Here is a 22,842-nt window from a genome sequence, read left to right as displayed (position 1 = left end):
TATCAAAACACTGAATCTACAGAGAGAAGCGCACACAGGCCGTATTCAGAAAGTCTTACAATACAGAAACGGCATGACTGACTTATTTAAAGGTCACATATTGGAAAAAGTGAGATTTTCGTGTCTTTTTTATTATGAAGCAGGTGCAGGTGCTATATAAGTATTGCGAAATTATCAAAATGTTCAATCAACAGAGAAATACACAGTCCGTATTCAGACACTGTGTCGTTAAACAAGTCGTCAGGACTTCCTGTACTGTTGTGATGTCACAACTGTACTATATCTAGGTAGGAAGTGCTGCTACGGTGCTGTTACAGTCATTCTTCGGCTGTAATGACCGCGCAGAGACACAGATGTGAAAGACCAGGAAACGCTGACCAATCAGAGCAGACCGGTCTTTTTCAGGAGGGGGTCTTAAAGAGACAGGCGCTAAAACGGAGCGTTTCAGACAGAGGGGGAATACAGGAATATTCAGACAGACAGGAGGAGAAAAATTATGTCTTTTTTAACATTAAAGCATGTAAACATGTTCTAGTAGAAACCCAAAATACAAATATTAATCTGAAAATCAGCATAATATGGGGCCTTTAGGCTGTTAATATTAACACTGGAAGAAATAAGCAGAAACCGATGGTGACAAGAGCGTTATAAAGTCAAAACACTACAGTATGCTTTGGAATATCAGTAAAATGTTGTGTGATTCATAGCAAATGAGCTACAACACTGCTAAATGCTTTAACATTTTGACTCATAGCCCATACATGGACTAATTTGTAATAAGTCCAGCAAAAAAGCAGCAAAATCACTGATAATCTCTCTCAAATGTTCTCACACATCTGCTCTGCAACCCGAAAAATTGCTGAATCTGTGAAGTGAAGAACCATTCAAAAGGTTTTCAAAGCAGCAGGATTTCCCATCGTCCTGTGTGAGCAGCTGACCTGGGATCTGTGCAAAATAAGAAGTTCTTGCCAGACAGTAGATTAATAATAGCTGCTGTAACACATCAGGACGTTCTACACCAGGCTGTTACATAACACTGCGCCGGGTGGTCATGAAAGATTCAGATCCAACAGTGTATAAAACACATGCTCTGCCAGCCAGTGTTACTGCACTGTCTTTAAGGGGGAGGTCCAGAATTGTGCACAGGGGGAAAAAAAGATGCTGATGATGTTTTTAGCGACTATACCTCTAATAAATCTCATCCTCTGATTCTTTTAATTGACTATTTTCATCACGGTCTCGTGGGAGACATGATGAAACGCATGGGAAGCTTATAAAAATCTCACAAGTACACAAGCTGATTCACTCCGACAAACTGTGAGGGCAGAAGTGTCTGGGACCATCTGTGAGTGACTCACTTTGACAGCAATACGCCATATAATAAACATGTCGCATAACAACCTCAGCTAATAAACTCAACCTTGTTTTTGTGAGTCACACAAAAGCCAGTGCCGTTATTTGTATTTTAGTGTTGGTACTAATTAAAAACGTGATGTTTATGCCTTAAATGTGCCACCTCATGCTCATTTTCAGGTTTCATGTTTTGGGTTTCAACTAGAACATGTTTACACACAGGGGCGGCACAGTGGTGTGGTGGTTAGGGGCCCTTCTGTGTGGAGTTTGTATGCATGTGTGTGGTGTGTGGTTTGTATGCTCTCCCCGTGTCCGCGTGGGTTTTCTCAAGTCCAAAGACATGCATGTGTAATTGATGACTCTAAAATTGCCCGTAGGTGTGAATGGTTGTCTGTCTCTGTTCGTCTCTATGTGCCCTGTGATAGACTGGCGTCCTGTCCAGGGTGGACCCCGCCTCACGCCCGATGTCAGCTGGGATCAGCTCTGATAGGGACAGGCGGTTGAAGATGGATGGATGGATGTTTACACACTTTAATGTTTAAAAACACAATATTTTCCTATATTTCTCATACCGCTGTCAAAATACAGTGGGTACAGAAAGTATTCAGACCCCCTTAAAGTGTAACACCGGCTAAATAAGAAACCCACAGACTTTTTTGGCATGAATATACATCAAATAAGCCATCGAGACAAGTTCTTCGGGTGACCACCTATTAATATAGTAAATCCCGGAGCGTCGCTAACAGCCAGACATGACTAACACTGATTAGCTTGGGGCGGAGCGCTGAACCGTCCAAAACGTCTTTTTTTAACACTAATTCTGCTCAAAATAACAGCAAACCTCTGCAGTAGCATGAGAAGAGTCCCTACACACAAAACGAAGCACCGAAGCATAAAACAAGTTTATTAAAAAAGACTGTTTTACAATGCTACGAGCCTTAGCAGCAGACTACATCCATATTGAGAGTCAGCACAAACAGGTTTATTATCGAATGCACTGGAGTTCAGTTCTGTTGAAGTTCAATCGAACTGAACTTGGTAATCGACCTGTTTGTTGCTTTGTTTTATGTGTAGGGACTGTTACATGCTACTGCAGAGGTTTGGTGCTATTTTGAGCAGCATTAGTGGTTAAAAAAGGACGTTTTGGATGGTTCAGCACTCCGCCCCAAGCTAATCAGTGTTAGTCATGTCTGGCTGTTAGCTTCTCTCCAGGATTTCTCTGTTAATTGGTGATAAACAAAAAAACTGTTGGTTTATTTTATGTATATTAATTCCAAAAAGACGGGTTCATTTTTCACCGGACTCACACTTTAAATGTCTGCATGTCATTTGCTCTGACACACACTGTGAGCTGTCAGGTCTTATATAGACGGCACAGGTGTGTGCCTTTCCTAATCAAGTCCAATCAGTTTAATTAAACACAGCTGGACTCCAATAAAGGTGTAGAACCATCACAAGGATGATCAGAAGAAATGGACAGCACCTGAGTTAAAGTGTCACAGCAAAGGGTCTGAATACGTATGGCCAATACGTTTTTTAATACATTTGCAAACATTTCTACAATTCTGTGTTTTTCTGTCAAAACTGGGTTACGTGGGTTTTCTCCGGGTTCTCCGGTTTCCTCCCACAGTCCAAAGACGTGCAGGTGTTCGGTTCATTGATAACTCTAAAATCACCCGTAGGTGTGAATGATTGTCTGTCTCTGTTTGTCTCTATGTGTCCTATGATAGACTGGCATCCTGTCCAGGGTGGACCCCGCCTCACGCCCGATATCAGCTTGGATCGGCTCCAGCCCCCCGCACCCCGACAGGGACAAGCGGTTGAAGATGAAAGAATGAATGATTTTGGCAAATGGCTGCAAATAAACAAAGGGTGAGAAATTTAAGGGGGTCTGAATACTTTCCGTAACAGCCTGGTCTCACCAAAAAGCGTGTGAATGACACGCTATTTCTCTCAAGCCATCTCGCGTATAATTACAACGCAGTTCATGATTTTGGCGTGTCATTTCACGCCATTTAGTCCCAATTGACTTGCATTGTGCAGAGATGCCGTTGTCATTTGACGCACACATGTCATTGAGGGAAAACCCACGTGGTGGAGCTTTCTGTCAGAGGGTATTATTTAAATCAATATTTCATGTGAAAGATGGCTGAAATGACGGGCGTTAAATGACACACGGAAAGCTCACAATAGAAGTGTATGGGGAACTACAGGTGTTAAATGACGAAAGGCTTAATATGCGTAGACATGCATGCGAAAAGTCATTAAAAGTGGCGTGCTATTTGTACGCCCTCCCATGAGACCACGTAGTCCGTACCCACTGTATACCCGTATTCACCTTCGGTCTGAAACGCTCTGTTGGTGGAGAGAAAGATAACTTTAATTTATGAAAGAAATGCAGTGAAAAAAACGCAAATAGAATAGCCGTAGCTTTATCCGCATCTAACCCTTGTGCTCAGTTGCATGAGATTATGAATGGAGTAATGAAGTACCAAGGAGATACCGTACATCATCTAACACCCTGATGTAAATGCTCTGTACTCTCAGAGCCATCTTTTATTCAGGTCTGTCTCCATGTGGAATGGAGATAAGTAAGTCAGGGTTTCAACATCCAAAACAAATCACATTTAAATGTTTCATGATGAACCTTGATCCCCTACATTTCCTTGACATTTTTCTCCCATGAATAAGTGATGGGAAGAAGATGTTTCCTGATACTGAGGCTCTGAAGGGACTTCCCCAAAGTTTTTAAGAAGTGTGCATTCAGGAGGCAGAGGGTGTCTAATGAAAGATGCTAATGTGATGCATTATGGGAAATGTAGCATCCTGTGGAGCACATATAATATTGAAAATAAATGTTTTACTTTCATTTTGCCTTTATGTTGATTTCTTTTATGCTTGCTTTCAGTCTACTTATTCTATTTTCTATACACACGACTATAACCTCTTGTATTTCCTCCTGCAACGATACAATTTCCCTGATGTTGTTATCAAAATCTGGTTCAGTCTAGTTTCATTTTCGATGTTACATGAGCTTTAATGAGATCTGAAATAGAGGTGCACCATATGCCAGCTCTGTGTCCTAAAGATAACTGAACTGTCATCTCAATTGCATTTAAGAGGAAACTCTGAGACCCTTATTTATAGGGAAGAGACGGATGGATGGATCTGACAAACACAACTATTTTTGTCTGTTTTTCTGTTGGTGCCCTCGTGAAACCAAAAGGCATTGTTGACTTAGTTTAACATATAATATCTTATATCTTATATCTCACCAGCTGATCTATAATAGGTCAGTAGCGTCAGCTGGTCCCACTCTGTAATTTCACCAGAGTCCGTCTCTCTAACACTTTCTGCTTTAAATAACGTTAATGACAATTTTTACGGCCTTTAATGCAGGAAGTGTTAGAGGTTGATACGTCTCTCTCCCTTCTCAGGGGAACGATGCACAACCGTTCAAAAATATGACCGGGGCTTCTAACGATACAAAGCTTAATGCAAATGGGTGAAGTATTCTTTTAAAAATGTAGATTTTACAACGTGACCCTTGCACATAGTGGGACACTAAATCAGAGAGTAAATGCGTTTTCCTTAAAATGTAATTAAGAATGCAGCTTAGTTCTATGACAATTCACAGGGTTGCATATGCATTGAAAACAAAAACGTTTAAATGTAATAACCTAAGTAAAGTAGCGGATCGTTCACCGGCCTTGTGTTTGCAGCAGGATAAACATTCAACTCTTTTTCTATGGTTACATTTTGGCAGCAGTAGAAAACAGCAACAAGTCACCATTTCAACTTCCATACTCAGAAATCCAGCCGACTGCACACAGTATGTTAATGTTGACCACACACTGTGAACTCTCATATCAACTTTGGAAGGATTTTAAATGTCTTTCACCGTCCGTGTGAGAAAGAGCTTAATGTAATTTCCCCTCTAATGCGGCTACACTTCAGATCCGGACGCGATGCAGCCGACAGCTGCTTGATGGAGCAAGAGCCACGAAGTGTTTTTACCAAATCAGTTTGCAGATGTGCACATGTGCTCTGTAGAGGCTTCACAACGCTCCTCGTCTGCAGAGAGGGGCTCACTTCCACTATGGTTAAAATAAATTTGACAAAATCAAATGATATTGATGCATGCGCCTCAAAACGGAGATAGATGACTCCGTAGAGTTTCTGTATAATAAATCAACTTGAGAAACTTCAGTTCAACATATTCAATCTGTACAAACCATCACTCATCAGGAAGTACCCAAGTATCATGTTCTACTGTTACCACACAGATGTAGTCATGCTAGAGCTAGAGATTATTGATTCATTTGTATTTTGAAAGGAAGAAATGGAACAGGAACAATATCTGAATAAAGCATTTAACACTGATCCGTACTGCGACAGTGCGTAAGGCAGCAAAATATATTCAACCGCAGCTGAGACCCTTAGAAATCAACAGGAAAAAGCTTCTATTATTAATCCTTTAAACAACAGGTGGCTTTTGGCGTGGCACAAACTGAGGACACGTTATCTAAGTCTAACTTCTGTCATATGTTAATGACATCACATCAGATTGATTCTTAATTTAGCGCCTCTTTCACACTGTTAATTGGGCGGTCGAGATGTGATGTTGCTGTCACACAACTTGTCAGCAGTGTCACTTAAGGGTAAGTATTGACAGCTGTGCTACACTACACACACAAGGTGGGAAAAAGTTCAACTGGTATCGCAGAGTATGCAGCTGAGGCGTTAAGGGAGCTCTTTTTCGATATTGGACAGGCTCACAGTTTATCCTCGATGACACAAAGTGGCTGGAAATGTAAGCACCTAATCTGGAGTTCACATGGTAAATAGACCGTGGGGACTTGGCCTTGTTGGTCCGAGCCTGGTCTGAGATAACTTGCGGTAATGAGATCCGATCTGGCTTATGCATTCTGAATGTTGCGGGTCAACGTCACTGCTTAAAATCAGAGTCAATGTTATCTGGCTGCCTGTCAGGTTCACGGGACGCTGCATTGGGTGGACATGCTTCGGAGGGCATCTCAGTTAACCTTGATTTACATTTCGTCTCCACTGAGAATTGCAGAGCCGGGTTACTTTGTTCTCAGTAGCAGCGGAAATACATGGAAGAGCCGACAGGGTTTTCAATAGCCTGGTAGCTAACAACATCCCTCTCAGTTACTTAGCCTGCAGGTTACCATACAGAGAATGCATGGCTAGGGGCGACTGTGGCTCAGTTGGTAGAGTGAGTTGGCCAATGTCCGAAGGGTCGGTGGTTTGATCCCTGCCCTGCCCTACTTGTATCATGTTCGTTGTGTCTTTGGGCAAGACACTTCACCCACCTTGCCTCGTGTGAATCTGTATGACTGCTGTATGTTTGAGGAGGTGGTCAGAGGGGCCGTAGGCGCTGATTGGCTGCCACGCTTCTGTCAGTCTGCCCCAGGGCAGCTGTGACTACTACGTAGATTACCACCACCATGTATGTCTGTCTGAATGAACGGAACCTGGACTCTGTAAAGCGCCTTGAGCACTGAGAAAGACGCTATATAAATCTAAGCCATAATAATGGCGGACTTATTTAAAGGTCCCATATTATAAAAAGTGAGATTTCCATGTCTTTTATCTTATAAAGCAGTTGGAGGTGCTGTATAAATACTGTGACAGTATCAAAACACTCAATCCACAGAGAAACACACACAGTCCGTATTCAGGAACTGTGTCTTTAAAGGAGCCGTCAGGACTTCTGTACGGTTGTGATGTCACAACTACACTATATATAGGTAGAAAGTGCCGTAACATTCATTTCCCGTCTGTAATGACAGCTGAGAGTGCAGATGTGGATGACACAGCAATGCTGACCAATCAGAGCACACCGGGCTTTTTAAGGAGGACGCCTTAAAGAGACAGATGCTAAAACGCTTCAAGTGGCTTCTTTCACAGCAAACATTACAGGGGGGATACATATTCTTTCAGACTGTATTTTCTGCTATTTTTGATCTGCCGCAAAACGTATCCCCACTCTAAAACACACAGGTGATGTTCTACCATCGAGTGTTTAGTTTTGCACATATTTCAGTTCATAACTAGTAAAGTTGGTAAATATGGACACGTTTCTTCTTTCCTAGCAAAAGTTATAGGTGGACACATTATTTCAGGCTGTATTTTCTACACTTTTTAGTCTTGAGACTCGAGAAAATTAGCAAATTACCCCTTTAAAAACAAGTTATCGGTCTTAAATGAATGATCGACATACATGATCTACTAACACTCAGTTGCAAGTACTTTAGAATCTGTTTTCATCAATATCATCTTTACCACTGTACAGATGCAGTAAAATGTTCTAAAGACCACTTAGAAACAGGATTATATGGAAAGATTACCACAGTATTTGTTTCATTACACAGACCAAAGAGTACTGAAACAACAATAATTACAACAATGCACGTATTTAACCATAAGCTGCAAGTATTTGATTTGTTTATCCACGTCTTATTTTAAAAAAACTGCATTTTAAGAGGAACGTCAATCAGTGATCAGAGCTCTGAGAAATACAAGTGATTCAGTGGGCACATACAATATTATCCCCCTTCTGTCTCTCCATCATCATCAACATCCGAAATGCACTGTTCTCCAGCAGTCAGTTTGGATCACGGTTACCACGGCGACAGTCTGACCTTTTCCCAGATCCCTCGGAAGATGGAAGGAGATTAAAAAAGGACATGAGCAGAAGTCTCTTTCAAACCTGCACATTATGAGACTGCGGGTTGACTTGCCTTGTGTGCACCTGTGTCAACTTTCTCAATAAGGAGAAAAGGCAGCTAAAGCTTTTTTTTCTAATCCTTACCAAGTGTTTTTCATTCTAACTGTCACCTTTTGTTGGCTAAAATGGTTGTTTGTGGGCAAAGATCGCTGTTTTTTGTGCGATAAACTTCCGTTTTTGCGTCTTTTTAATTCATGGGTGTCAAAGTGATCCAGTAAAGGGCCGTGTGGCTGCAGGTTTTCATTCCAACCAAGCAAGAACCCACCTGACTCCACTTACTCAATCACTTGAATTGTCTTCACACAGTTGATTTGTTGGACCAGGTGTGTTTTTGATTGGTTGGAATGAAAACCTGCAGCCACACGGCCCTTTACTGGATCACTTTGACACCCATGTTTAAATTCCTGGTTCGTTTCTGCGGTCTGTCTGTATGTTTTAACCAAGCCCACACCACAGCGACTTCCTGGTTGATCCAATCAGGAAGTGCCAAAAACTGCAGTTCTCCGAGTGTCCACTAGGGGCAGGTTTCATAACAGAGCAGTTTCTCATTGACCCCCATGTTAAACAGGTCGTTATCACAGCATCATTAAACCTGTTAAAGGTCTGGTATAAAAAAACATTTTAGTCTGTATGTTTAGCTCATATCTCCATGACAACACTGAGGGGGGGGATTTTTTTTTTGTACCAGGCAAGTTTTTATTTTATTGGAGGTTAAAGATAATGAATATTTAGGGGCGTGGCCTCTTGAGTGACAGTTAGCCCCTCCTCACTTCTCCTCGGAGGTAAACGTCAGCCAGATGGACGTATCTCCCTCCCCCCAACGTCACATACATGCCCTTTTTTGGTAAGAGGAAATGAGGCGGAGTCAAAGTCAAACAAGATGGTGACTCCCGTAGGCTAAGATGACTGGATCAAGTTGAGAGAACGGGCCTCGACGGAGAGGCTACGTCCATTTTTTACACAGTCTATTGTTTTCCGTACGAATTTCTGTGTATAACTTTACGTTTCTACGAACGTGTCCATGAGAACGAATTGCTTGTTTTATAGTTCCAGTCATAGGACCGTTCTGTAAGTAACTGCTACAAATTAACATCAAAGTCATAAAGCATTTTGTTTCACACTACTTTGAATACATGCTTTAGAAATCCAGAGTCCAGGGACACATTTGAATAAAACTAAAGGTCTTTACGAGCTAGTAGACTTCCTCCTTTATAAATGTCTATAAACAATGTCACTGTAATACATTTAACAGTCATTGAGATATTTGAGTTCTGAAGCGGTGGACTAACCTACCGTCAGTCTAAGGTCTCTGATGGCGTTAACATAAAGATGAAACCCTGTGGTGTTGGTAAATGGCCTTTTTCTATTTAAAGCATGTCAGAAGAAATCTTGACAATCGCACGAAGTGATGATTACGCCTTTGCCGTGTTATTATGTCATAATTGAACAGTTATGTGGTGCTGTATATTTGATTTAGCTGAATCTTTATGTCTGTTCTCTGCACTTTTCTTCTTATTTATTCTGAATAATCAACTTGCGGAGGCACTGTATCTAACAACTAACAATTTGGCACATTTACATCATAATAACAACTGAATAAGAGTGCATTTTCCATCATGGATGAATAAATAAGAGAAATAGAAGGGTTTACTGACAGTATTTTGGATAAAATGTGTTTCAATCTGAGGGTATTGCAGATAGTATGAAATTAAAGAAAGGGTGGTTACTTCTATCTGTTCATGCAGTAACAGAATGGTACACAGGGGGCCTTAGCAACAATGTGTGTGTGTGTGTGTGTGTGTGTACTGTTGGTAGAGAGGGTGGCGAGTAAGAGATCGCTGCAATCCGAGCTGTGCGGAGTGCAGTGATTGATGAGTACGGGCATTTACAGTATGCTGTATGCCAAAGGTCAGCGTTAAAACAGAGAGAAAGAAATAGAATATGCAGGCAAGACCAAAAGATGCTAATCAGTCTTAGCTTTCTTGAAGTTAAACCTATGTTTTTAAGATTTCAAATGTTATCATTTCACCGTGTTGCAGCACGTAGCCCTAATTCATTCAGTCACAGCCATTATTGTTTATTTTTCATCTGCCTGTTAGTCTTTATTCATAACTTCAGATGACTTCTGCTTTATAATATTTGGTCTGAGTCGTAATAATGAGAGATATTTTTAGCTGAAGAGCTGCAGGGGAAGTGTGTTTATCTTTAGACCGACTCATCAGAACTGTTAAATCTCACGCCTCCTGAAATTGCTTCCAGCTCAGTTAATAAATCATTACCAGATTGAACGTTAAACACCTTTGATTACTCTCCTGGATGTGTAACGGAACGGAAATATTGCACGCTGAGTTATGTTTAAACCCTGTTGCTGAGCCAAACATGAAGTTATCACTTTTCCACCTCCATATCAACACATGTTAATGAGGGAAGGCAAAAAAAACTAGCTACACATCTGACAACTATTCCGGTCCGAATAACATGGTTTGCCGAGCTTCCTGCCTGTCATCGTCGCATCGCCCTTACAGTTGCCTAAGGCTGTCAATGCTTGCAAGTCGCTCCTCTTTGCAGTGCGACAGAGCGGTAGAGTGTTCTGGGAGAGATGGCATTGAACGCCAAAGAACTGATGCATCAAGAGGCAAGACGCGAGTCGAAATTGGCTCTGTTTTCAAGCGATGGCGGAGGGTAATGCAGCTTCATCCGGAGCTAAAAAAAGTTGTGATGGTCGCAGAGTTTCTGCTGGACCGGTACTTTTAGTTTGACTGATCCTAAAATTTAGCCTTACATGTGATAACGCAGCATCAAGATGCTGTCAGTTACTATAGTTCTGTCATACGTTGTTATTTGTGCAAGGAAGATTAGCGTTAGCTCTAACGTCACGGGTAATGTAAACAAACCAGACGTTTCACTTGCGCTGCTCACTCTCTCGCCGCATGCGCAAATTTTGAATAAGTGCTGTGTGACATGGCAGAAAGGTAAGATTAGCTTAAACGTTCAAAACATTCAGAAAGTTTTAAAAATTCATATATTTTTGCTTAATTTTTCAACTTCTTGTCTGCAAGTTTATACCAAATTATAACTGTACACATGCGGAACAAAAAGAAAGTGAATTGAAGGTAAGTTTGGTTGATGAACCCAAAAAATCCAGAGGCTTGTGGTGGTTAAAGGGATGCAGTGGGGTTTAGTCCATTAATGGATTAGCAGGGGTGCAAGCAACCTTTACGTTAACATTACGTTTACTTATTGATGTTTTTGTTTACTTTACTTTACTTTGAGCTTTATAAAAAAACAAAAGTCACATTAAAACTCATGATTAACCGTGTAAAAGTTTAAAAATAAAGGTTGCAACTACCCTCTGCACCACTCGTGTCCTAAACCAAACACACCCACAGTGTTACGTCCCGACACAGGTGCAGGCTAGATCTGAGCTAATTGCCAAGGTGCTTGTGACGTCTGTGTTCAATGAGGAACTGATTACTTCAGTGAATTTGAGCAGGTGAGCACGACAACACACTCATCTTAAGTGATGTGCGTGTGCACCCTCTGGTTTTCAAAAACCCTCCTTTGCTTTAATATTTGTCTGTGGCTGCAGCTGCCGTACAGTTAATATTGCATTGTTTATCTCCATGCTGCTTTATATTTTTGATCCTTAAAGAAGATGATTAATAAATGCTTGTTGCACCAATTAGTTTAACTTTGTTGGTGGTCATTTAAAAAATGTTTTGTCTCTTTTTTTGGTTAAATCTAATGAGGCTTCACTGAGGTTGTGCATCTTTAATTGTTAATCAGTTGTGTGCACAGGCTGTTTTGACAGCGGGGCTCTATAGAGTTATGTTGCTCCAACAGTCCTTGACATTTCATTTCATTGCAATTATTTATTTATAGGGAAAGTGCAAATTAATCAGCATTTAAGGCCATGTTTAATTTCTTGGAAATAGAAACATTCCCCTGCATTTGTACCCTGTCTCTACACGAAAACAAAGAATTTGCCTCTGAAAACAATTATTTCTAAAAAAACTAAAAACAGAGTGGAGATTTTGAAAAGCTCTGGTTGCACGTTTGCATGTAAACAGGCGACGTCACAGTCTGCTCCAGAACTTGTACTTGTGTCATACGTTCGACCTTTGTTTCCATTTTCATTTGGCTGCGGTGATCATGGATCATTGTCTAACGTTGGCTTGATCTTCTCGAAACACCGACACCTACACGTTTGGCACGCTCCTGACGTCAGCTTATTTTGCACACACATCCAATCAAATCCATTTTATCTAGGAAACACAAAGGTTTCCAAGCTGTACAGTAAAATAAAAAACATAGCACATAATAAAAAGACAAAATACAAAAGGTTAAAATACACAATAAAACAGAATTAAACGGTTAAAAAATCTTGGGCACATAAAATTAACAACCTACGTGGTGTTAAAAGCCAAAGACACCAAAACACGTGAGCTATTGTCTACTTTGTCCTTTGCAAATCCTGCATCTAATAAAAACAATATAATATAACATATATTGCACAATCAGAACCCCTGAACACTTAAAAGGTTAAAAGTTAACTAGCCATAGCATATCGTATATCATAGCTGTGAGGATACACTGGATTATTTTTCACAGACTAAGATAATTACCAGCTGGGGTCAAAGGTGACATGTTGGACATATTTGAGGCGTGACAGGGTGACTCTTTCCATCACACAACCTTTTTTTTTTGAGTGGAAGATGCTGAGTTAGTTGGTGACGTGTGTCCGCGTCGCTACAGTTGGAGGTCTCACTACCTGTCTCACTAGCTGTCAGGGTTTCTGGCGTGTCTGCATATTTACCTTCTCATCACTCAAACGAGTTATTTACATGTCAATATGAGCTTTTTACGTACACATGCACACACAGATAACATTATCGTAACATGCACACAAAAGTAGCGTAACGTACCATAGGCAAGAATCTGGCAATATATCACGATACAGTCATTCCGATTCAATATTGTGATATATTGCAACACTGTAATCAAGGTGATATATTGTGATTTTTTTATTTAAAAAAAATTAAATCGATAATTTAAGGAAAACTGTCAGTAAAAAGAACACACCACCATACATTGCTGTATTAGAGTGAAAAGATGATAGATTACACCACTGTTGTCTAGCAGTTGTAGAATAATGGACAATGCATAGAGATGTGTTAACGTAATATATTTCTGTATCTATGAAAAGAGGTTAGCTGTACTTCTGTAGAGAATAACAGCAGATGTTTTTTAGGTCACAGAAAGTACCAGAACATCGAGAACATCCAAGAAAAGTGGATTTAAACAACACAAAATGATCCACTGCCACAAATCTTACATTATATGAATTGATACAGCATCACGTAACATATCACAATACTGAAGTGTATCGATATTTTCTTACACCCCGAGTCTTGGGTCACCTCGCACAGCAGCCGAAGTCTCGAGATAACATGTGATCACACAAGAACAAGATTGCAACACGTGACGAGCACCGCACTGCCTAACAGAACGCCACAGAAGGCCCGCCTCTCGATGCATAAACTCCACTCTCATTGGAAATTATTGCAAAAAGCCGCCGCTTCTAAAAAACGTTCTGTCTGCTCTCGGCCATGGGTGTCTTTAGAGGGTTTGTTCACCTGAGATGGACTAAGAAATCTTTACCGATTGATTCAGTGGCAACAATCTGACATTTGCTCAATGCTTCAATACAAAAGGACATAAAACATGTGATGATCCTGTGATCCCTTTTTTCCTTCATACCTATAATCAAGCTGGAAAATGCAGAGAATGGAGAGGAGGCAACGCCTGAAGGGAATATAGACTACTTTGCAAAATTGAACTTATTCTGTTCCTAATTATATCAAGGAGGCAGCTGTTTGAATAATGAAGACAGACCATTTACTTTGCTGTGTGCCTGACAGTGTGAGTGAAAACCCAGAGAAATAGCTCCAGGGAGAATATCTGCAAATTGTCAGCTGTAGCAAGAAATATAGAGTCTGTAGAGTCACACAAACTAAAAAGAAGAAGAATTGATTCTGCTCAAATTAAGATACAGACAAATAAATGTACTAAACCCACTGAAATGTTTTATGAAAAGCGTGAATTTACAAAGCAGACACACATCATATCATAGGGCTGCAAACCATTTGATGCGCTGATCTCTACGCTTAAATAATTCAGACTTCCTGATTCATAGGCGGTAATGACCAGCTATTTTAAGTATCCCCTCTGAGCACCTCTAGTGCTCTTTCCTGATTGGCTCCATGGCCGCAAATGGCAAAGAGTCAGGAACAGGGTAACAGTCCAACAGGGACCTGCTCCAGTAAGCATCTCTTTGTCAAGCCAAGAAGCACGTCTTGGCAGCACAGAAAGGAAATTGATCAGATCCAATGACTTAGGTGTGTAAAGGATGATTCAGGGCTCAAGCCTGCACCCAGAGGGCTGTGTAGTCAAACCAAACAGTACAATGTGTTGCCTGAGAGCTGATGGCGCAGTAGGAGCAGTGGCTGAGGTGAGATATGGCCCTAAACGCTCTGTCCATCCCAGGAGGGCTTTTAGCCTCTTGCTAAGCATGCAGAGCTGTCCTGGGCTATTTACAGAGGTGACTTATGCAGGCTAGTGTAAGGTACACTGAGCCTCTGTAAGAAGACACCGCTGCTCTGACAGGCAGAGGATTGCTGTGGTGAATACAGTGGCTGACAGTGTGGCCCAGGTGCATCACTTGTGGGCCGGCTGGAGTCTGTTTTATTTATCCAATAAGAGTTTGAGAACATGCATACTCTTTTTTTAAATGTCAACTGATTAGCAGCACAATTAGAGTGAGTGCTCGGCTCAAAAGCACCTCATTAATGGCTGTTGAAGCGCAAAGATCTTGCTATTTGCTTGGCCCACTGTGATTTGCAGACCCACTGGTCACATGACTCTTATCTATTCACTAATACAGCCTCTGGTAAACTTTCAAACTGAGCTGTAGATGTGATGCATAATATCTGCTATAGCAAAATATCAATGATTGTCCAGGTATTTTGCTCATTTTGGAGGTTTTTTACGTGGCGCAAGGGCTGGGCGATATGTACATAGAGGTATTCTGAATGACCGAAGGGGCAAAATCTGATTTCTGTCCCAAAAGGAATTTAGAGTGTTGCACTCATTTGTACACTTAAAGTGATTGAAGTAGTTGTGTGAACAATACGGAAAGAACATTTTAGAGAGAAGTTCAAACCCTGCATTGTTACCTACACACCTGGCTAATCCCTCCAAGAAATGATTGACGGTAGCAGAGTTGCGAAAATTCTTTGCTGAAATTTGTTTTAAGAAGCTGGAAAGGTCTAATTCTTTAGGTCCATTGGGTCAAGACAAGCTGGTCTAGTTGCAACAATCAGATAACGTGTGTATATATGTGTTCATCTATCACTTGATATACTTCCTGTTCCCTATCAGTACTTCCCTCCATCCTGTTCCTTCAGGTCTGCACCTACCCAGTCATACTTGGCAGGCTGCCACAGCTGAAGAGACCATGAATCCCTCAACCTGACCTCACTCCATATTTCCCACCTGTTCTGTTTGCCTTCCTCCTCACCTGCCACCCACTTATCTGAAACTCCAAGTGCAAAAGCAATGACTGCATCCAGGAATCCCCAACTGGAGCCAAATTCTCCATGTGAAACCCTTCCCTTCCTTCCCCTCTGCCCACCATGACCCTTCCCCCACATAGGCCACAGATCCATCCACAGTCACGCTTTGGCGGAGACCCACCTCCAAAGCCAGCTCCTCTATCTGAAACTGCTTCGTGGCACTGCGGTTCCCATCCACATTTTTGTGGTAGTAGATCACCATCACATCGTACTTCTTCATGACGGACTTGTAGTTCTTGGCGCTGAGGTCATGGACACGGTCTTTGCCATCGTACTCTGGGATCTCCAAGCCCTTCTCCCCCCAGGACAGGGTCCCCAAAGATAGGAAGACCCCCAAAAACACCCAGCCCCACTTCATGGCTATCGTCACCTGGTGGCCGCAAGAACGCCTCTTCTCAGAGCCTTAAGTAAAAGGGGAAAAATAAACTTTAGAAAATTAACGTTGTCCCTAACGCACGTTGGTGTCAAGCAGGGAGAGTTAGGAACAAAGTCCACTTCCTTTCCCCACCGGCTAGAGAAGAGCAGGTCCGACAGTGATACCCCCCCTTTAAAAAAGAGCTACACGTGGTTTTGCTGATGCCACTGGCTGAAAAAAAGGGGGAGGGGACCTTTTTGGGAACTCAGATCAGTGTGTGAGTAGACGAGACACTGATCCCTCGCCCAAGAGCCTTGCACAAACCAGAGGGACTGCCAAAAAAGAAGGACATACAGTGAAAGGGATGGGGTGGGGAGGACTCCTGAACAGTGGTCAGAAAAATACCATGGGTGGTAACATGGGAGGAGCCACCCTTAGGTCATATGGCCACCTGTTTGTAGCCGTGGCTATGAAAAGGACAGCGGTTGTGTTGGGTGTTTGTAGAGCTACAGATACCAGCTCAGTGTCTTGAAGGACTGAAGGTATGGATGGACGTACGCTGAGAGCTCCAAGATGCCATTCCCATATTAAGTTTTGCAGAGGAGCCAGACTCTCGCTAAAAATAAGGCCTCTGTGGGACAACACTGTGGACAAGATGGCGTCCACGCAGAGGATCAGAGGGTAGAAGTACTCTGTAGGCACAGATGGATGAAGAGTCATGCACGCACTTGGGTGTGCATCTAAAACAAATCCAAGCAGGATGTGTGCCTTGGTAAAGTCACAGTGTAACTGAATACCTTTAACTGATTTTCCTAGCCGTGCAAAGTTAGAATTGAGTGCAAAATATGTTCTTTTATTGTTTAGTTTTTTGCCTAGATCTGCAGCCATGAGATAATGGTGTATTGTGTTGATTTTGATTGAAATGTCCCAACAAATTGATAAATATTTTGGATATTTCTACTTGCTTGTGTTTTTATATTCACTCACATTACATTATTTGTCAAGAAACAAAACTATCTTAACAATAAAAACCATTGTTGAGCTTGAAGGTCAAAGGTGCCCTGAGGGTTTTCTTGGAAACAAACCAAAGCACGATGCGAGCTAAAGTATTAAAAGTTAAAATACACATGGTATGAACCTGAGACACCAATCATAAACATTGTCATCAGTCATCAGCAAGTCACTCGTGCATTGCTAAAAAAAAAAAGCTGCCATGAACAATTCTGTCGCAAGTTTCTTTTTGTTTTGATGCAGTAACTTGTCATTTAGAGAGAGTTTCCTGTGTTTGATTGCAGAACGAGGAGATACTTCTGATATTTCTGCACGCTCATCAGGCATGAGGAGTATTTTTTGGAAGACCTGATCTGAGGGGAGAATAAAGATGGAGGCGTGGAATGAGAGAGAAAGATAGATGTAAGCAGAGAGACTCAGAGAAAGTGTGAGATCATGTCGGCTATTCATTTACAATGAGAAAGGGAGGAGGGTGGCTATTAATACCAATGTGTAATATGATCAGCCTCCTCCCCCTGCCAACATGGTGGGTCAGACAGCAGTGCGTGCCTATTTAGATGCCACTAAAAGTTTTGTTGGGGAGCTGGACACTGGTTGAGGGTCTCCACTAGAGCAGTATGATGGTGTGAGAGATCTAAAACATTTGTCTCCTTGTATGTGGTCTATAAAGGTCTGGGATTCACAACAGGAAGTTGATAAATTGAGCATTGATGTGTTGATATTTTTTGTCCTGCCTTACTTAAAGGGGGTACACTGTAAAAAAAGGTATACTCTCTGTAAAATTTGCACTTTCAGTATGACAACACACCTGGTAACGTCAAATTTCCCCAATGTAAATTGCAAATAACCAAAGAAAATGCAAAATTACAAAAAATAGATTAAAAAAATCAACCACAAAAAGGTGCAAAATGACTAAAAGTAGATCAAAACAAACACAAAAAGATGCAAAACAATAACAGAGAAGCCCAAATACAACAATGAGACACAAAATGAGTTGAAAAAGAGATTATTTGAGGCCCTTGACTTTGGGTGTCTTGTATGAAGTCAGGGTGTGGGAGACCATGACATGTCTGTGCCCAGGGCATGTTGTCTAATACCCCCCCCCCCCCCCTTAGGCAGAATGTGTGTGTGTGTGTGTGTGTGTGTGTGTGTGTGTGTGTGTGTGTGTGTGTGTGTGTGTGTGTGTGTGTGTGTGTGTGTGTGTGTGTGTGTGTGTGTGTGTGTGTGTGTGTGTGTGTGTGTGTGTGTGTGTGTGTGTGTGTGCGTGTGTGCGTGTGTGTGTGTAGATGCATGTATGTGAGAGTGACTTCCTAACTGTTGCGCCTCCTGAGGCAAACAGCACCCTCCTCTGGCAGTTGCACTAACAAAACTCAATGCTTTTGCATCGTTACAGGTCCGTCTTCTCCCTCTTCTCTCATAACCTCCTTCACTTTCTTTTCAAATCAATCTCGAGCAACACGAGTAATAACAAGCTTGCAAGGTCATTAAACTGTGTGTGTATTTGTGTGTGCTGTTGCTGCGGCAACTGGAGAGTTCGTTTTCATCACACAGGAGAAAGCACAACAAGCGGTAGAGCAAATATATTTCATGAAGAGGATTTGATAAGATGAAAATTAAGTCCATCAGTCCCAATTAAAGCACATTTATTGATATTTTAGTTTGATTCTTAAATTAAATGTATCTCTCAGAAAGTGTTAAGGTACAGACTAGTCTTTACTACTTCTTCAGAGTCAGTTAAGATGGTCAAGATGGCATCACAGTCCTTTTGCTTTGTCGTTTTTTACAGTAATGATTGAAATGGGTTCTGGTTGGAGACCGGCGACCCGCAGCGCATCTGAATGGAAGGCCTCCATGTTAGACGTCACCTCCTCCGCCACTGGCAGAGGATGAGAGTGTGACACGTCGCTAATGAGATCTAAAGGCTCTATAACAAGGAGAAGGGAAAGGAGACAAATGAGTTGGTGAGAGCGAGGGATGGAGAAGAGAGGGAAAGTCGTGAACAGAAGGGGGAAATGAAGGGACAGTGGCGCAGGATGACGATGGAGAGCGAAATTAAATAAGACAGTTGAAGACGGGAAAACAAAAGCATCATGTGAGAGAAGATCGTCAGCTTCGTTTGGGGGCTGATTGCATCCTTTTCCGACAGCAGGTTTTTGTTCGAGGCCAGCATTTAGCGGTACAACGTTTGACCTGCGTCAGTCAAACACAAGTACAGCAGTAAAGGGTGGTCCCTGACCTTGTTGTGGGTCAACATTGCCTGTCATGTTAGGGTTTGGCGATCGTTTCTATTTTCATATCGACCAACCGTGGTTATTCGAGATCACTGAAAGGTGATCCAATAGCCAGAAGGGCTATTTTCCATTTCCACAAGCAATACAGTTACTCCATTGTCTTTTTCGGCATGAAATTACATCAAATAAACCATCGAGATAGTTGTTTTCGTTGTTCAACCCTGTATAGAGAACGCCCAGAGAGACGCTAACAGCCTCAAAGGGCTAACACTGATTAGCTCGGGCGGTGCGCTGAACGCATCCAAAACAGCTTTTTTCCTCTCATTTAGCCGTCAATCAAAAAAGGATACTGCCTCAGACCGCTCATCCAATCATCATGCAGAAGCTGAGTGTCCGGGCCAGCCCACTGTCCCATAGACCCCCAGAGATGCTGAGCGTCCAATGGGCAGACAAAGCCAAGCATTTATCCACTGAGGGTCTAGTTTCTGCAGTGGAACAACCCGCTTTACGCTTCCCCATTGGAGTCAGTAGAAGCTGAGCGACCGACTGTGTAAAGCGCTGTGGAGCTGTGGGGATGAATGAGAAGGAAGTTTGGCCGGTTACCTGTGATAAGGAGCTGATTCTGAACAAAAGATGACGGCTTTCTAGCGCATATTTAGTTAATGAGATGTACACAGCAGAACATATTTTACCACCTTTGTTTTGGTGACATTTTAGGGGACTTGTCTGGACTACCTGTCAACATGGACCTACTGGTAGGGCACAGACTTGTAAAACAGTCATTGTTTATCTGGGTTCGCCAAATAAGTCGTTGAGGAACACTACGTAAGGAATATAATGTGTTTTTTAAAGATCAAAGCATGTAAACCTGACCTGAAAAATACAAATATGACTCTGAAAACTTGCAAAATAGTGCATCTTTAAGTTCAAGTAGAGATCCCAAACTTCCCCAAAAAAAACAACCAAATGTGCCATGGTGGTGGCTGCTTGTTCTATCCACGCTGACACCCTGCAGGTGATCCGAGCGTAGCTGTGAGCGTACACCTGTGACATCAACCTGTTGCATGATCATGTTTTTTTTTCCTTTTCTGAATCACATCAACGCACAGCAGCTGAGCAGATTTGAGGTTTAACATTTGTAATAAAAGATTCAAACTAAACTACTAGTCAAACAAATCACAACCCCACTTAGACACACACACACACACACACACACACACACACACTGCCACCTCCCTGGCCCTGGCCCTGGTGCCAGCTTGCTCTCTGTCCCACACCCACGGTCCGTATGCTGGCATAAATGTTGCTAACGGTCTCCACACACACACACAAACAACACTCTCTCCTACTCAGACACACACCAACATGCCAAAATGTTACAATACGATCACGTAGAAAGCACACAGGTTTAAAAAACACATATGGATGCACAGCGCAAATATTCAGATGCACAGATATACATGAAAACACACAAAGAAACACACACACACACACACACACACGCACACACACATCTCTCTTTGTAAAGTGGCGGGTTGGCACTCTGTGAAACACCGGCCAGCCTCTCAGTACTGGTGTCCAAGCAACCAGAGGGCAGAAAAGAGTACTTTCACACACACACACACACACACACACACACATGCAGACTGCACATATATGCAAAGATTCTTTGACGTGCAATTTTGTATCATTAGCAGTTACGGTCTTGACATTTCCAGAAGAATGGTGAAAGGGCGCGTGCGGCGGCTGTGAAGGAGCCGGGTTCTTTACAGTTCAGAAGTCGCAGTCTTTCAGGTGAGACGCTGTTCAACGGCTGTCAGACTTCACCTGTCTTCAGGGACGGCGCTCGGCTGTGAATGAAAGGGCAGCACAGTTTGACTTTATGAAAGATTCAGTACTTCACCGGAGTGTTGAAATAAGACCCGGGGCCTGAATCTGCCTCAGTGCAGTTCAAAGACAGGGGGAGCAGACACAATGAATTATGGCATTATTTCAACTTTTGTAATATTGTCCTTTTTTTTGTATAGTGTCCATTTTTCTTTCATGTTGTATTTTTGCGATTCTGTTTTATTTATTTATTTAAAATATATGAAGAGCTCTTTTCAAAAACAAGATAAAAGCCAAATTTAAAAAAAAATGAGTTTCATTGATGACTCTAAGAATTGCCCGTAGGTGTGAATGATTGTCCTTCTCTGTTTGTCTCTATATGACCTGTGATAGACTAGCGTCCTGTCCAGGGTGTACCCCGCCTCACGCCCAATGTCAGCTGGGATCGGCTCCAGCCCCCCCGTGACCCCGACCCCAGGATAAGCATTTGAAGATGAATGAATGAATGAATGAGTTTGTCATGCCACTTTGCTGTATACAGAACCTTTTCACTGCTTCATCAGTGTTTCTGCCAAATCGCTTTATTTCCCTGTTTAAAATGGTCTCAAGATGCAGTTCCTTTCCAAACCGCGATGCTAAATGCGATACGTCCTCTCGACCAATCAGAATTCAGTGAGCGTTCTATGCGATCCAACATGGCGGCGCTCTGGAGCGGGAGAGTTTTTTGTGTCGTCCGTCCGTTCAACATGTTCACACTGAGCCATAAAAACCATTCTGACAAGATACATTGAATATTAACCAAATGTGTGGGTCTAGGTAAAAAAAATGTCATTTTCCTGAAAACTATTAAAATGGATTTGTAGCGTTTTGGAAAAGAGCTCCTCATGTTTAAAACATAACAAATAAACTGACAATATTGCTGAGATATGGGTCTGCAAAACCTTCCTTGTATTTTTTTGATGCTGCCAGTATTTCAAACCTCTTCAGGCTGAACACTTGGTTTTCTACCATTTTGACTTTTTCTCATACAGAACGCACTGGAGTGAATCCCCCCTCCTCCCCCAGTCACGCATCGCCCACGCCGACCCTCGGGGGAACAGCATTTGCATCCGCCGTGAATATTTTGCAAGTCTAAATAAAATGTGGAAGAATGCAAAGAAAGCGCACATCTAATTTTGGCATTTTTGGGGCGCCTTAACTGCTCCTCTTTCCAAATATCTGAGGACATCTATGCCTCGCTCAGAAGCTAATTTCTGACTCATGCCGCTACTGTACTGAGTACTTAGTCTTAAAAATGTCAATATGAAAAGACTCTTCGACAGTTGGCCGATGACTGGAGCATGAGATGTTGCCTAGTAACCGAAAGCTGACAGACTGACAGATCGAGCTTCAGATTGAACAGTTGGTGAGTGTAGGACGGTTGTAGGTGCTGTAGTAAGTGTGTATGTTTTGTAGTAAGTGTGTATGTTTGAGCTCCGCAAGAATGTGGAGAGAGACAGTGAAAAGGGGAACACTGAAACTGTCTGAGGCCGGGTCCAGAGGTTGAACCCGTGTACAATAACGAGCCATACTATCAAGGGACTGAAGCAGATGGTCGATCAATCCGAATGATGGAGGCTTTTTATGGCATGTGAAAATCTGGCACGATGTACTGTAACCATGAGCTGTCCGCTGCAT

At 42.1% G+C, this 22,842-nt stretch overlaps 1 protein-coding gene across 2 annotated transcripts in view; it reads right to left on the bottom strand.

The window, feature by feature from the left end:
• Positions 1–16,276, bottom strand: part of casq1b (calsequestrin 1b) — a 29,735-nt gene extending 13,459 nt beyond the window's left edge. For both annotated transcript variants that reach the window (XM_083936815.1, XM_083936816.1), the window contains exon 1: positions 15,863–16,276. In XM_083936815.1, the coding sequence (XP_083792941.1) occupies positions 15,863–16,099 (237 nt within the window). In that variant the 5' untranslated portion in view covers positions 16,100–16,276. The remainder of the gene's footprint in view (positions 1–15,862) is intronic.
• Positions 16,277–22,842: the final 6,566 nt, after the last annotated feature.

Source organism: Echiichthys vipera, assembly GCF_963691815.1.
Source record: "Echiichthys vipera genome assembly, chromosome: 22".
Taxonomy (NCBI): domain Eukaryota; kingdom Metazoa; phylum Chordata; class Actinopteri; order Perciformes; family Trachinidae; genus Echiichthys; species Echiichthys vipera.
The sequence above is the reverse complement of the archived record's forward strand: the minus strand, read 5'-3'. Positions and strand labels throughout refer to the sequence as shown.